This window comes from Mesoplodon densirostris, chromosome 9 (assembly GCF_025265405.1).
Source record: "Mesoplodon densirostris isolate mMesDen1 chromosome 9, mMesDen1 primary haplotype, whole genome shotgun sequence".
Lineage (NCBI taxonomy): Eukaryota > Metazoa > Chordata > Mammalia > Artiodactyla > Ziphiidae > Mesoplodon > Mesoplodon densirostris.
Genome location: NC_082669.1, coordinates 86,066,817 through 86,083,008, shown reverse-complemented (window position 1 = coordinate 86,083,008; position 16,192 = coordinate 86,066,817). Strand labels below are relative to the sequence as shown.

Here is a 16,192-nt window from a genome sequence, read left to right as displayed (position 1 = left end):
ATGATTAGCTTTTATGGTATAAATATAAATAGAAGTCTAATGAACATATTATTGGTTCCTCCCTGTTGCAGTCAATAGTTCTAGTTTATTTCATTTGAAAAATGCCTAAGAGCTTTGGACATCATGATTTGAAGTGGAATACAATTAGGAAATATATTGGGAAAATGTTAATGAACTACATATTTAAAAATAATATAAGAAAGAAAATGAAAACAAATTATAATGAGAAAAATAATGGTACATTAAAATACTTAAGACTGTTACAGAGAAGGAAGCAATTGCCTATTAAATGTTATTAAAACTAATGTAGCAAATAGCATGATCTTGAAAGCAATATGTTAATATAAAGCTAAGAGGGAAAGTAATTCCATGCATTAACTCTTATGCTCTGGTTTAGAAAATACAAGGAAATAACACTTGTAATAAACTCCCCAAAATAGGAGATCAAAAATTAATATGGAAGAACAGTTATAGGAGCTTGTAATAGAATCAAATAAATGGGGAAGAGACCTTGGATGACAGAAAACTAGTGGAGAACTGTCCCATGGTCAGAAGATCTTCAGGGAGCTCACAGCAAGAGGGGAGTAATAAAGGCATCAGAATAAACCCAGAAGTAAGAGGAAAGGAAAGAGTGGGCAGAAAGAAAAAAGAGTAGCCCTCAAAGTGAGGAGGAAGATATTCCATGAGGCAGTAGGTATAATCTAGAATAAGAATACCATCTCCAAAGCCTAATGGCTTGGATTTTATCCCAGCTCTGCTATTCAACTAGCTATGTGACCTTGGGCAAGGCAGTAATCTCTCTGAGGATTAAATATGTATATGTGTGATTATTATGGTTTTTGTCATAATTATGTACAGTATGTCCATCCATCCATCATGAATATATATATATATATATATATATATATATATATAGAGAGAGAGAGAGAGAGAGAGAGAGAGAGAGAGAGAGAGTTTTTATATAAAGTGTATTATTGTGGAAAAAAACAATGGGAGAAAATATAAATGTGGCAACCAGTTTTAGTGTTCAAAAGAATTTTAATTTGAGCCTGCAAGTTCGTAGATATAGAAGAAACAGAAGATCCTTCTTACCACACTATTAATAATATTATTAATTATGATCCCTTTTCATTGCTATACTGTGCAGAGAGGGAGCCATTCAGAGCTCTCTGTTGACTATACCTACACTTTCCTTTCTTGGGAGTTAGTTTTTCCACAAATTTCCGCAAAATATCACTAAATATTTAGTTTGTTATATTGATGGTTTTGTAGTTGTTGATGGTTGCTTGTCCCTACCATCTGGCCCTTTTTCTCCCTTCCTAATAGAAGTTCATCTTTGATCATATGACTACTCCTTCTCACAGCTCAGGTACCTCAGGAGAAGCTGACTTTTCCCCCAGCTCCAAGAGTTGGCCTGATTGGTCTAAGAATGCAGGTGAATTGTAATGTATAAAAACATCTAATCACTATGTTGTACACCTGAAACTAATATAATATTATAAGTCAATTATACTTCAATAAAAGAAAGCAATAAAGATGAATTCCAGTGATTGGTTCAGGGATCCAGGCCTAAGCCAGCCAGCACGTGGCATGTCTCTGGCTACAAGATTCAGCCATAAATGGGTATGTAAACAAATTCTGGCTAATTGGGAGAGATTTGCTGAAGGCTTCTGGGGAAAAGAGGTCTTTGATATTTTAAGATGTCCCCCTGAATTCTTTCTACCTTTCCATGGTACGGAGAGAGGTGATGTGCTATAGCATTTTTGCTACCATGCGGGAAGCAGCCTAAGGAAAACCCCAATACTCAGAGGAAGGCACAAGACAGGAAGCTGAAGAAACAGAACTAGCATTACTGAATTAAACAGACGTAAAGTCTGTTGGCCTCTGGACTCGCAGTCACATAAACCTATAAATTTTCTTACTGTTTAAGCCAGTTTGAACTGAATTTTGAGATACTTGTGTGTTAATTGAGTATACATATCCAAAGAGCTTTTGTTCATTCTCCTATCAGAGTGCCCTTGATCCAGTTTGGTTGGCTTCATAAAATACTGTATTTTAGCCAGAAAGACTTTTAGCCATAAAATCTTGAGGGGTCTCCTGTTCAATCACAGTCCTACCGTAGCGGGGTTGGAGACTGTACTGAAAGTTTCAAAACTTCTTTTTTTTTTTTTTTTTTTTTGGCTCTATGCGGGCCTCTCACTGTTGTGGCCTCTCCCATTGCGGAGCACAGGCTCCGGACGCGCAGGCTCAGTGGCCATGGCTCACGGGCCCAGCTGCTCCACGGCATGTGGGATCTTCCCGGACCGGGGCACGAACCCGTGTCCCCTGCATCGGCAGGCGGACTCTCAACCACTGCGCCACCAGGGAAGCCCCAAAACTTCTTAAAGACCATTCTCTTAGGAAAATCTTCCTCTTGTTTGCACTAATTTGTCCTTTTTCTTTTTTTCCAGATTAACTACTGAAAACATTAGATTTATTTCTCATGCTTTCTTTCGCTAGTGTAGGTAAAGCTTGAATGTGGTACAAAGCCAAGAGATGTACCCAGTGATTTTCACAAGTCCTTCATCTTTTAGATTTGTGTATGGCTAACATAGGATTTCAATTCAGAACTGTCATTCATAGGAAGCAAGGGGCTGAGAGAGATAAAACAGATGATTCTGACCTAAGACAGTTTTGTCTAAATTTAAAAATATGACAAATAAAAATTAAATTAAAATGAATACATTATGAAATTTATACTACTTTTTAAATGAATGGAGATGGTATACATTGTATGTCATGTTAAATATTCTGAAATTCTTACCATTTGAATAATACAAAATAATATTTGAAATTAATGTATACTAGAGGAAAAATAATTCAGAATTTATGTGTATTTTCGAGTCGGACTCATCATTTTTTTGTCTTTGATCTTCAAATCACTATCCTTTCAAAATGTATTTGATTTCCAATCCTTGTAAATACTACAGTCAGCCTTCGTATCGTGGGCTTCACATCTGCGAATTCAACCAAATGTGGATTGAAAATATTTGGGGGAAAAAATTCCAGAAAATTCCAAAAATCAAAATTTGAATTTGCCACCCTCAGCAACTGTTTCCATAGCATTTAAGTAGTATTTATAGTTATTTACATAGCACTTACATTGTAGTAGCTATTACAAGTAACCTAGAGTTGATTTAAAGTATACATAGGTTATATGCAAATACTACGCCATTTTATGTAAGGGACTTGAGCATGTATGGATTTTGGTATCATTGGTTGTCCTTGAACTAATCTCTCACAGATACCGAAGAATGACTATACTCCTTTTCTTTTACTTTAGTGGGATTTTTTTCTTATTATTTGTTCACCAGTACTTAGTTAATTTACTCTCCAGAAATAAGCTTTAGGGGAAAACATTAACAAATTCCAGACTACTAAGACTACCAGACTACTAAGTTGCTGTGCCACTTAACCATGGGTTTGATATTAGAACCAAAGGCTCTGCTTACTAGTAATCTTTTGCCTCTGTTTTATTTCTTGTTTCACGGGTGTCTGTTCACATCTTAAATATTATTTGCCACGAAAATCATTCACTGATGAATGCTGAGTTCAGATATTACCTATTCTGGGAAGGCTGTATGGATTCCGCTAAAGCCACTCAGCCTTCCCCTCCTCTGTGCTCCCCTAGTGCTCTCTTCATACCTCTATTGACATTGCATTTACCAATTTTCTTTTATTTAATTTTTTATATAGCTGTCTCCTTCACTAATCTGTGCTATCTTTGACAGTAGACTCCCAGCCTTATAGAATTTTGGACCTCAGTGCCTGCCACAAAAGCTGCCACAGGTGCAATCAATATGTTTCTGGTACCCCTGATTACATTTATGTCTTCTAAGGAATGTACCTAGTTTCTGTCATTCTACTTAAAGATTAGAGACAGTTACCTTTCACCTCCTCTGTAAATTGCAACTATTTGCAGTTCATCGTGGCTAAGAAACTATGTTCTGGAGTAGACTATCTACATTCAAAATCCAGCTCAGCTGTTTACTAGCTGAACAACCTTGAAGAAGTTACTTAACATCTCCAAGTCTCAATTTCTGCAGCTGCAATGTTGATATAATAAGAGAAACTACTTCATGGGGGTTTGTACAAATTCAGTGAGAAAATTTATATCAAGGTCTTAGTAAAATGCTGGCTTATAACACACATTTTCACCTTTATGTAGATGGTAGTGCTTCTGGGTGTAACTTCAGCTGTTATTATTACTGTTGTTATTATTAGCTCCTTAAATTTTCTACTTCCAGTGTGATTAGATATTACATTTCCAATAATAATGGAATTTTGTTATGGGAAGGAAGGCTATGGACTTGTTAGCTTTGGAAAAATTCCAGGTCATTTTACAGCTGAAAATTAACAGTATCAACAAGAAGCATTCATGCCAGGATTGTACTTTTATTGTTCACAGGCTGTCTGTTTGCAGAAAAGCAAGTTTTATATTTCCAGTCGGTCTTCAACCCGTCATTTGAATTCCCTGGCGTCTATTTTCAGGGTATTAGCAAGCGGTTATATGATTACACAAACTCTAAAATTCAAATAAAGAGTTGGCAGTGATAGGGAAAAAACGTTAATAGTATTTTGCTGTATATTCAAAATACTGCAAACTTCCCCATATTTCCATGCATGATATATCATTGTGGATAAGTCAGGATTGTGAAAGATTTAGAAAATTGATCTTTAACAAAAAATGCTGATTATTTAGTATTGTCCCACTAACTTTAATTTTTTCTTCCCAGTTACAGCTCTTGAAAATTTGTGAGTGTGATGGAAATATGTGTAGGTGTATGTTTGCCAGAGGAAAATGTATTTATATAAATGGCAGTGCTTCTAGGTAAAAAGCAAATCCCCAGATAGGCAGATCCCATTAGAATTCCAAAGAATCTCACTTGACTACGTTTATAGCTCTTTAGCATTAGCCCTCTGAAATCAAGTTGAAAAAATTAAATTAGTTGGAACTTATAGAGACTTATAGAGACAGTCTCTCTTATAGAGACTGTCCTGTTAAAAAAAAAAGTTTAATTGGGACTTTTGGTTGGACTACAGAAAAATTGAGTTTACTTTGGAAATGGACCCATAAATTCTACTCTGTTCTTTGTAAATGTCATATTTAGGAAAGAAAAAGCAAATGTAAGATCAACTTGCAGATTCAAGTGTGCCAATTGTGAGGGGATAGCAACTAAAAACCAGCAACTGTCTCCTCAGAGATGCACTAAATTAGGTCTGAATTTCATGAGCTTTGGTAGGCACTTATACTGTACCCTGACTTGGGAGTACTTTCCCTGAATTCTGGAGACTGCGTATGAAATATTTAATTCATTTATTTTTGTGAGTACTTCCAGTTGCTTTAATGAGAGTACATGTACTACCACTAGTATTTTATTTTTACACTCGAAAATTCTCACTCGTCCCCCAAATTAACGCTTTTGTGTAATTAGCATTGCCTAAAATAATAGATCTTTTTTCAACATGGAAAGAAGTGGGGAATAAGGAGAGAGAAGGAAAGAAGAAGGGAAAGCAATGTCCATCTGTTCAGCTAAAAGTGGGGAGTAGAGATGAGGCAGGAGGAAGAATTCATAGACTCAGAAAGTAGGATAAAAAAAAATTTATATTTGATTCTGTGACCCTCCCTCTTCTGTGCAATGTTGATTTTTTAAGCACTAAAGAATTTTTTTCAAGTGTTCAGCAGTATTACTTTTTTTCTATTTTGCAATAAATTATCTGCCAATAAAATGTTAATTCTCTATAGGTCATTTCATCCCATGCCTTTTGGAAAACATTTATTTTTAAAATCAACTTTATGGAGATATAATTTACAAACAATGAGCTACCTACTAACTATAAAATTTTTGAGTTTTGACACATATATATATATATACCTGAGAAACTACTGCTACAAATCAAGATATGGACTGCTTTCATAACCCTCCAAATATTCCCCATGGCCCCATACAATTCATTTCTCTCTCTGCTCCTGACTCCAGGCAACCATTGATCTGTCTTTTGTACTGATAGATTAGTTTGCAATTTCTAAAATTTTAATGAAATAGAATGATGTGTACTTTTTGTGTCTGGCTTCTTTTACTCATCATGATATTTTTGAGGTTGATCCATGTTGCATGTATCAGTAGTTCATTCCTTTTTATTACTGAGGAGTATTCAATTATATCAATTTACCACTTTAAAAAAAATCCATTCAGCTACTGATGAACATTTGGATAGCTTCCAGGTTTTAACTTTGTGAATAATGCTGATCTGAGCATTCATATACACATCTTTGGGTGGACATAGCTTCTCATTCTTCTAGGGTAACAAAATACTTAGGAGTGGAATTGCTGGGTCACATGGTAATTATATGTCTAGCTGTATTAGAAACTACCAAATAATTTTTCAAAGTGGTTACACCATTTTACATTCCAATGAAGTGTAAGCTCCATGAGTTCCACATCCTCACCAAGCACTGGTATTGTTAATCTTTTTAACTTTAATTCAAATGGGTATATAATACTATCTCACTGGGGTTTTAATCTGCATTTTCCTTAATGGCTAATGATGTAGAGCATCTTTTCATGTGCTCACTTGCCATTTGTATATCTTCTTCTGTGAAGTATCTGTTCAAATCTCTTGCCTATCTTTATGTTGGGTTATTTGACTGCTTATTAATGAGTTGTACAAGTTCATTATATACTCTGGGAACAAGTCCTTTGCCAGATATGTGTGTTTCTGCTAAATTTTTTTCCAATCTGAAGCTTGCCTTCTCACTTTCTTAATAGTGTCTTTTTATGGAAAAAAATGTTTTTAATTTTAGTAAAAACCTATTTATCACTTTTTTCTTTTATGATTTACTTTTTTTTTGCATCTAATCTAAGAAATCTTTGCATAACTCAAGGTCAGAAAGATTTTCTCCTATTTTTCCTTCTAGAGATTTTATAGATTTAGCTTCTCTCTTAGGTCTACCATCAATGTGAGTTAATGTTTGTGTATGACAGGAGATGATGGTTGATATTTATTTTTTGTATGGGTATCCAGTTATTTTAGCACCATTTGTTGCAAAGATTATTTTTGTGCTACCTTTCCTATTCTGTCCAATGCTGATTTTCTATTACTAGCCAAAGCTCATTTTTTAAAGTATTCAGCAATATTATTTTATACCCATTTTATAATAAGTGTCATTATCTGCCAGTAAATGGTTGATACTCCATAGGGCATTTATCCTTTGTCTTTTGGGAATCTTTTTTTCGAAAATCAACTTTACTGAGGTATAGTTTACAAACAGGAGACTGTATCTTTTAGTGAATATCACTTTTGAGGGTGGGTCAGAAGTGAAATCAACGATCTTTTGCTAGGTTCCATTGCTGGCTTCTCCCCAATTCTATCTGGTGAAAATTATGGATCATTTACCTGTGTCATGTACTGTGTTAGGAAAGAGACAAGAATAAGAAACCATTTTCTAGAAGGTTTCATTTTTGGAACTAGGAATAAAAGCATGTCACATAGGATCCAGTCACTGCTGTAATAAAGGTTAAGAAAAAAAATTGACAATCCCAGAGGAAAGAGGAGAAGTTACAGAAAACTTCACAGAGGTGGCATAGCTTGAATTAGGTTATCTTTATTATAATTCCTTTCGCCTTCTTTTGAAAAAGAAACATTCATCACAGAAAATTTAGAAAATTTAAATAAGGATATTTACCTCATTAATCTGGATTTTGGATGTTAGCAATCTCATCAGGATCAGAAAGCTCAGTGATGAGGTGTGCCTTAAATAAAGAAGGGAAACCTGTATAGAGATCTTCCCTACAGAGGAGTCATTTATTGATATGGATACTAAAGCTAGCTGCACCTAAGTGCAAACTGTTTGCCTTGGGCTAAACAAATGTGCTTCCTTGAAGAAAAAGAATGGATGCGAGAAGAAATGGGATAGCTGTAAGAGGCCTGGAGGTGGGATTGCATTAAATGAAAAGAGCCATATAGAAATAGCAGTGTCTATGTTCCCTAGCGCTCACCCTTTGCTAAGCATCCTAAGTGCTTTATTGAATTCTCATAGCAACCTTAGGAAAGATTTACAAAGAGAGAAATTAAGGCAAGAAATGTTAAGGTCTCTGTGGTAGATTATTGTTCAAAAATATTCACCCTCCCTTACCATCACTTCCCCATCCCACTGATCCTTGGTTTGGTCATGTGACTGGCTTTGGTCTCATGGTGGACAGAGTGTACTTCCTTGTCCTTTTATTTAGACTTTGGGCCTGGCCATGTGATTTTCTTTAGCCAGTGGGATGCTAACATATATATAACACAAGCAGAGGCTTGAAATATGCATGTATGGAGGGCTTCTCCTCTTATGCCTCTGCCATCACTATGAGATGAACATGCCCTAGGATAGCCTACTGGTCTAAAGAGGATGAAAGGCAGGTGGAATGGACTTGGAACCAACCTGTAATTTGGAGCACAGCCCAGCCTGGATCAGGCAACCCACAGATGGTGAGAGAGAATAGTTGATTGTTGTTTATTCCACAGAATTTTATGGTGGTTTGTTATTCAGCCACCTAATTAAGTGGCAGAAAGAATTTGAACACTGACAATATGGGTACAGAGTCTGTATCATACTGCTACTTGTACAGGAAATAATGAGTTATTTTCAAATGTCTAGGTAAAGATAATCAGTTGGAGGATGAAGCAAAGGTCTATAACTCAGGAGAAAGTAATGGGTTTGGAATTAAGAGAATTTCACCAATTAAAGAACTAAACCTTGGCGAATCATTTAATCTCTGTACTTTCCTTAAAAGACTATTGTGGGGCTTCCCTGGTGGCGCAGTGGTTGAGAGTCCGCCTGCCAATGCAGGGGATGCGGGTTCGTGCCCCGGTCCGGGAAGATCCCACATGCCGCGGAGCGGCTGGGCCCGTGAGCCATGGCCGCTGAGCCTGCGCGTCCGGAGCCTGTGCTCCGCAACAGGAGAGGCCACAGCAGTGAGAAGCCCGCGTACCGCAAAAAAAAAAAAAAAAAAAAAAGGAACATTTGAACAGTATTGCATCACCAATGTGAAACTAACAGTCTGGAAGCAGTAAATTTTACTTAAGTATATTTCATTGTAGTGAGTGCTTCATCCTGTGACAGATATTCTCCAGTGAGGATTTTGGGTGGAGACTTTCTGTCCCCGCTAAAATCTTTTAATAATTACTCCTAATCCTGAGCCAGTTCTGGCCTCCTGTTCACATGTGTTAGGAATGTAATTACATCTATCAGTGTCATTGTTATATTAAGAGTTATAGACTAGTATTGAAAGAAAGGAAGGAAAAGATCAATCTTCTCATTTTTGCTGCAGATTATCATCATAATGATTTCTTTGTTTTATTTATTGTAAATCTATTGTATCTGTGCAAAGACCATATGTTTGCATTTCTTGACTTGGAAATGCCAGAAGATAAAAGGAGGGAAATAAACATCAGAAATACAAATATAACTGATATCCTAGGTTCCTTGACAGGATCCAGGGTATTAAAGCTGATTTTACCCTACTCACCAAAGTTTATCTAATTTTATCGTCCCCACACTCCAGATGAAATAGAAATTAAATAGGAAGAATTTAGCACTCTAGTAGGGACTTAAATCTTTTAACAGAGACAAAAGGGATTGAAATGCTCAAGATTTCATGGTATAAGAATGATACCAAGACAAAAATGTTATTTTTAAAATCTAAAATTCAAAAAAATAATTCAATTAAAAGAATTTCTTAAGCCCAGTGTTGCACAAACTACAAAATTTGGGAGACCTTCTTAACATCTTCCTCTCATTTTTGCCTCATATCTATTTGTTCAAGTTATTTCAGTTGTACCTCCTATATTTCTTTCCAATCACTTCCTTTCTAACATTTCCAACGCCCTCAACTATCTTGCCATTTTCTAATCTCAACCTGGCTGATTTTTATTGTAAAAAATAAAATATGTGCCTATAACTCTGGTGCCTAACACCCATCATTGCTCTTAGGATAAAGGCCAGCACCTTTAGGATGGTCTACAGAGCTCTTTTCTGTCTGTCTTCAGTTCTCTCCATTCCGGCCACCCTGGCCTTCTTTCCAGGGTTTAGAACAAACCAAGTTCCTTCTTGCCTCAGGGTCTTCAAATATGTTCCTCCTTCTGCCTGAAATACTATATAATAAATAAATAAATAAATAAATATATATATATATACATATATATATATATAACCTATAAATATATAAAGTATTTCTTATTGAAATTATCAAACATTCATATTAATAATACATGTCTAATCATATTTCGTCTATGGCACCACCCACCTTACCTCCACCCCTGATAACTTTGAAGCAAATCCCAGGCATGTAATGAAAGACTCTTTCTAACTCACACTTATCCTCAAGATCTCTGCTCAAGCGCCACCTGTTTCCCCCATCCCTCTGCCATCTAGGTCATACTGCCTGGTCATATGGTCTCGTTGTACCCAGCGCTTCTACTTTAAGAAATCATTTCAGTATGTAATTACATATTTACGTGTATGGTTTTTGTATTAGTGTCTGTCTTCATCCTATACTTCATGGCCCATGAGGGAGAAATGGTCTTTTTTGCTCATCATTCTACCTCCTCTACTTATCAGAGTGCCTGGCTCAGAGTGAATTCTTAATAAATATCCATTAATTAAGCTGTGGGGATTTTCATAATAGAACCGTGCCCATTGCTGCCTTCTTAGCATTCTTCGTGGTCTTTTAATGTCAAAAGATTTCCTGCATATAGCCCCTGCCCTGTGGTACCTTTAGTTTCTCCAAATAGAGACTTCTATCCTCTCTTTGATTTCTTCTGAAGCACTTGATCAGGTGTTATTTTACCAACAGGTGCAGTTGGTCCTATTTTCAAAATGAATGTGCAGGCAAAACGTATAATTAATATTTTTCTTCTCGATCTTTTAAATAATTATTAGCTATTTCTTTTACATCATAATACTATTTTCTCCCCACTAAATACAAAACAACATTGTCATAGAAAGCAGTCTGTGGGAAGGTGCCATCAACATAAACGTTTATTATGTATCGTTGTATAACCAACACTATGGTCAAGTGACTGGAAAAATATTTCATTGAAAGGCTGATAGATTATCTTACTGAAAATGGTTTTCAACAGCATTACCTGATTTTAGTTTCTTAATTTTAATTTTTAATTTTAAATCACACAGATATGTTTCGCTATATTTTATTTACATAAACCCCAATATTATTTAGAGTTTCTATTTCAGTATGAGAAAAAATATATATTAAGAAAAATTAAGAAAGTTAAATTCTGGGAAATTTTTGAGAAGGTGAAAATGTCCCCACAAATCTAGCATCACATATTTCTTAGAGTTATTTTATAACTTTTTAAGATAGCAGTATATTTTGATATTTTGTTGACAGAAAATTTTAGCCTAAATGTATAAGTTGTTAATAACTGGTCACTAGGTTTTGCTATTTTGCAATATAATGTTATATAGGATTCTGTTTATCACTACTTCATAATGACTACTAATCTAGTCAAAGTTTTCTGCAAAATTACAGCATCAGCTTGGATTAAGAGATGTAATGATTGGGACTTTCCTGGTGGCACAGTGATTAAAACTCTGTGCTCCCAGTGCAGGGGGCCCAGGCTTGATCCCTGGTCATGGAACTAGATCCCACATGCATGCCGCAACTAAGAGTTCACATACCACAACTAAGGAGCCAGAAAGTTGCATCTAAGGAGCCCGCAAGCCGCAACTAAGGAGCCCATGAACCTCAACTAAGACCTGGGGCAACCAAATAAATAAATATTTAAAAAGAGAGAGATGTAATGATAGTGTAATTCAGAAGATGGCACACTGTTCAAAGGAAGAGAAAATTATGAGTAATTGCTAGGAAAGCAAATCTATAAAATTAAATATGTCCCCAAATCATAGCAGTAATTTTTTTTTTTTTTTGCGGTACATGGGCCTCTCACTGTTGTGGCCTCTCCCGTTGTGGAGCACAGGCTCCGGACGCACAGGCTCAGTGGCCATGGCTCACGGGCCCAGCCGCTCTGCAGCATGTGGGATCTTCCCGGACCGGGGCACGAACCCATGTCCCCTGCACCGGCAGGCGGACTCTCAACCACTGCGCCACAAGGGAAGCCCAGCAGTAAATTTTTTATTTGAGATTTTCATGTGGTTATGTGATGAGGACTTGGTTCCTGTCTTGGATACACCCATATGTTGTTATTATCAACCTTCATGACTCCAAATATTTCCTTTTATGAACACATTTTCCCTTGTCACCTTGTCACCTCCACTGCAATGGCTTCTATTCCTTTCGCATAAGATTGTTCATCTTAAAAATAAAAGATCCTGGAGTGGGGAAGGCGAGCGGGAGGAAAAAAAAACATAAAAAAAAATAAAATAAAAGATCCTATAACCAATTTTAAGCACTCTATTAAATCTGTTTATAAGTGATAATTAAATGGGATATGAAATATTACTTCTCCTAACTGCATATCCCTGAATCAGAAATACATTATATAATTAACATGTCTTAAATTACTTTTCCCTCACTAGGTAAATAAACTTACTAGAGAAAATTATTGAATTAATTCCTCTACAGTGCTTTAGCATTTGAAAGGAAGTGCTTACATGCAATGTCATTTCTAATTTCCATCAAATTGGATGTTTCAAAGGACTTTTAAAGACTATTATTGACCTTGGTAGAAATTGATACTGTATATAATTCAACTACTTCATTTGTCATATGTGGTATGTGCAAAGTGGCTATTATTCAGAAAATGTCAGTTGAAATGAGAATTTCAATTATTTTTTTCACTTATAGTTGGCAACTAAATCTGGGGCAAAGATGCTTTAATAATCTGTGATATATAAAAAATAAGTTATGCAAAGATTCTGATTATACTTATACTGACATCTTTACAGCATAAGACTTTTTAGAGATTAAACTCTAACCTAGTCTTTTAACCACATGTATAATAGATATATTTTAGCATTCAAGTATCTGACCAAATTAAATTAAAGATACAGCACCATCTTATGGATATTTCTATATCTGTAAAATTTATAAATATAAAAATCTTTTTGAGTTTGGGAATAGAAAAGCTTTATCAGTAAAAAAATGTAGGAGGAGAATATTTTACTGTAACAAGGAAAAATGTTGCAATATTGAATAACTTGAATGTGTATGTGTGCATGCATGTATGAATGTGTGTGTTTGTGATGGCAAGGTAAAGAGATTTGTAATTCTTTTTTCCCTTCAAAATTAAGAATTTGAAGAAGACAAACAACAGTTATTAAAATACAAATTCATAACTTTGTGAAATAAGACATGTAGCTCAGAATACTGTCAGTCTCTAAATGACTCTGGGACATCACCGATTACCACCTTGCAAAGAAGTGTTCTTATAAGACATGAACCACATTTCTAGAGAGTGATGAGAAATTTAGGTATGATAATAAACCTATTTAACTATCTGCTGATACTATAGAACTGGTAATCAAGTCTCCTTATATTTATCTTGCATTTAAATGTTTTAATAAGTGATTTATGCCCATTAGTTTGTTCTGATTTTAGGTACAGATATTTTTGAATAAACACTTCTTAATCCTTCTTATTATTTTAATATAAAACACATAGCCAATTTAAGGAGATTATAGAAAAATTGATGAACAAAACTCCGCAATTAATTATTAAGGTGTAGTTACATGGGTATGGTTCATATCCTTCATGCTTAGCTCACTTTAGTTATCATATATAGACCTGAGGCTCTACATGATTTACCCAGTTTATATGGTGTAAAATTATCCCACTTCTAACCAAAGCACAGATTCAGTAGTTCTTAACTTTTTAGGGTCTTGAACTCCATGATAAAAAGCTTTGGAACCTCTCTTTTTAAAAAAGACCATAGATACAATACATTTTGCACATAATTTTAGGGGCTTCTGGACTCCCTGGAACTCATCCATCCTCTATGATTTTAAATAGTATTCTCCTTATTTTAACATTTATTTCCTTAGGATGTGATATTGACAAGTAAAAGCCAGGAGCTTTATCACAAAAATGCAAGGTCTTGTGGTAGAAGCGATCCATAATTTTTACACACACACACACACACACACACACACACACACACACACTCCTATTTGGCTTTAACTCACGTTCTCCCACAACTAAATTATATTAAAAGACCAGTGTAAATAAAGGGGTTCTTAGTAGTTTATTTTTATACAGATTTTATTTTCATGTTATTTACAGTGAGATGTAAAAATATGACATTGACTACAAACAATATAGAATTTTTGGCTTTATCCTCACAGAATACTACAGGTTCTAATAATGTCCTATTATGAATAGTTTTCTATATCATGTAGACTTGACTCTAAATTTCTAAATTTTGTTTCAAATGTAAACTTGTAACTGATTTAATAAAATTAAGTTATTCCTGGATGTCCATATTAACAGAAATAATACAACATAAAGTTGAAAAATTCTAAGCATACCGTATACATATTTTTATGTTTACTTCTGAGATGTGGATAGGTATTTTATAGCTTAATAAGAAATCCAGGGAAATTTAATAGATTTATAATAGTAGCATTATGTTTAAATGCAGATCCAAGACACTATATTAGATGTTAACTTAATTTTTCGTGTTATCAAATGCAGAATTATCATAATGTAAAAATTATTTTATTGATACTCTAGAACACTTTTGCTAATTTAATAAAATGCTTTAAGTTGTAAGAGCAGATTCCATAAAAATTCATGAAAATTTTAGATATCTGATCATTTAAAACGGTAATGAAAATATTTCCACCACCTATACCTTTAACTGTAATACGATCCGTGGGATGGATATATCTGCTCTACGCTTACTTTGTCCTTAAATTGGGAGGAAAGTAAAACGATGAATTAGCCCCGCCCCAATCGACACCCCGCCCCCACCCCGAAGTCCGAGGAGGCTCAGTGGGGCTCTAGTCGCCGGGCTACTCTGCGGACCACGTGCTGTGCTCCCACCTCCCGCTCCTTCGCAGCTGCCCCAGCTCAGGGCCAGGGCCACGTGGCACCGCCCGGGGACCCCGGGTCATCCTGCGTGTGGGAGGGGGTCCTCAGGAAGCAGGGGTCTGCGGGTCCCCAGGTGCAGTGGGGGAGGTGGGTGCCGTGCGGGCACTAGCTGGTGGGTCGGGCGAGGAGGCCACCATCTTCAGGGTGAGGGTCGTGCGGCAAGGCGTGGCCCTGGAGGAGGGAGAGGTGGCGGGGATCGGGGAGGAGTTGGGGCTACTGGTGGAAGACATCATGCAGAGGGTGGAGGCGGGGGCGGAGGAATAGCAGTAGGAGGTGCAGGCGGAGGAGCTGGAGGAGAAGCCCCAGGAGCAGGGGCAGGAAGAGCCAGGGCCGAGACCCGGGACCCACGACCGCCCGGCCCCTGCTGGAGGCGCTGGTGGCCCTGCAGTTAGAGCTGAGCCCTCTGAATGCCCAAGCCAGCAGGGCCTACGCTTGGCTCAAGCACATGATGGGTCAGACGCGGAAGCCTCACTTGAATGGAAGAAGAGCCATCATCTGGGGCATCCCTGGCTTCTGGGCCAGAGCCATCATGAACCAACCCCAGATGTCGGCCATGATCAGTGACCAAGATGAAGACATGATTAGCTACAGATCAGTTTGGAGGTGCAGGAACTGGGCCATCCTAGGCACCGCTGCAAGTTGATGTTTTTCTTTCGGAACAACTCCTACTTCTGGAACGACGTGATCATGAAGGAGTATCACCTTAGCATCACTGGATATAGGGCGTCTCGTTCCACTCCAGTTCAGTGGTTCTGGGATTATGAACAAGGTGCCCACAGCCGCAGGCAGGACACCACCAGCCTTAACTTCCTCAACTGGTTGTGTGACCACAACTGCCCAGGGTCTAACAGGATTGCTGAGATCATCGGCGAGGGCCTGTGGCCCAATCCCCTGCACTACTACCCCAGGGAGGAAGGCCCCACCGGCACAGACCCGTAAATGAAGGCGCTGTTGGAGCCTCAGAGTTTGGCCAAATAGCACAAGAGGCAGGAGGCGTCTACAGATGCGGGGGACGGGTGGATGTATCTACCTACGCGGTTCTGGTGCCCAGGGGAGAAACGAGGAAAGGATGGCCAGTGAAGGTTCCAGAGACCACG

The 16,192-nt window shown here is 37.1% G+C and overlaps 1 protein-coding gene across 1 annotated transcript in view; it reads left to right on the top strand.

The window, feature by feature from the left end:
• Positions 1–16,034, top strand: part of LOC132495801 (testis-specific Y-encoded protein 1-like) — a 62,741-nt gene extending 46,707 nt beyond the window's left edge. Inside the window, 3 exon segments of the mRNA XM_060107732.1 lie at positions 15,065–15,434; positions 15,436–15,682; positions 15,685–16,034. Coding sequence (XP_059963715.1) covers positions 15,065–15,434; positions 15,436–15,682; positions 15,685–16,034 — 967 coding nt within the window.
• The last annotated feature ends 158 nt before the right edge of the window (positions 16,035–16,192 follow it).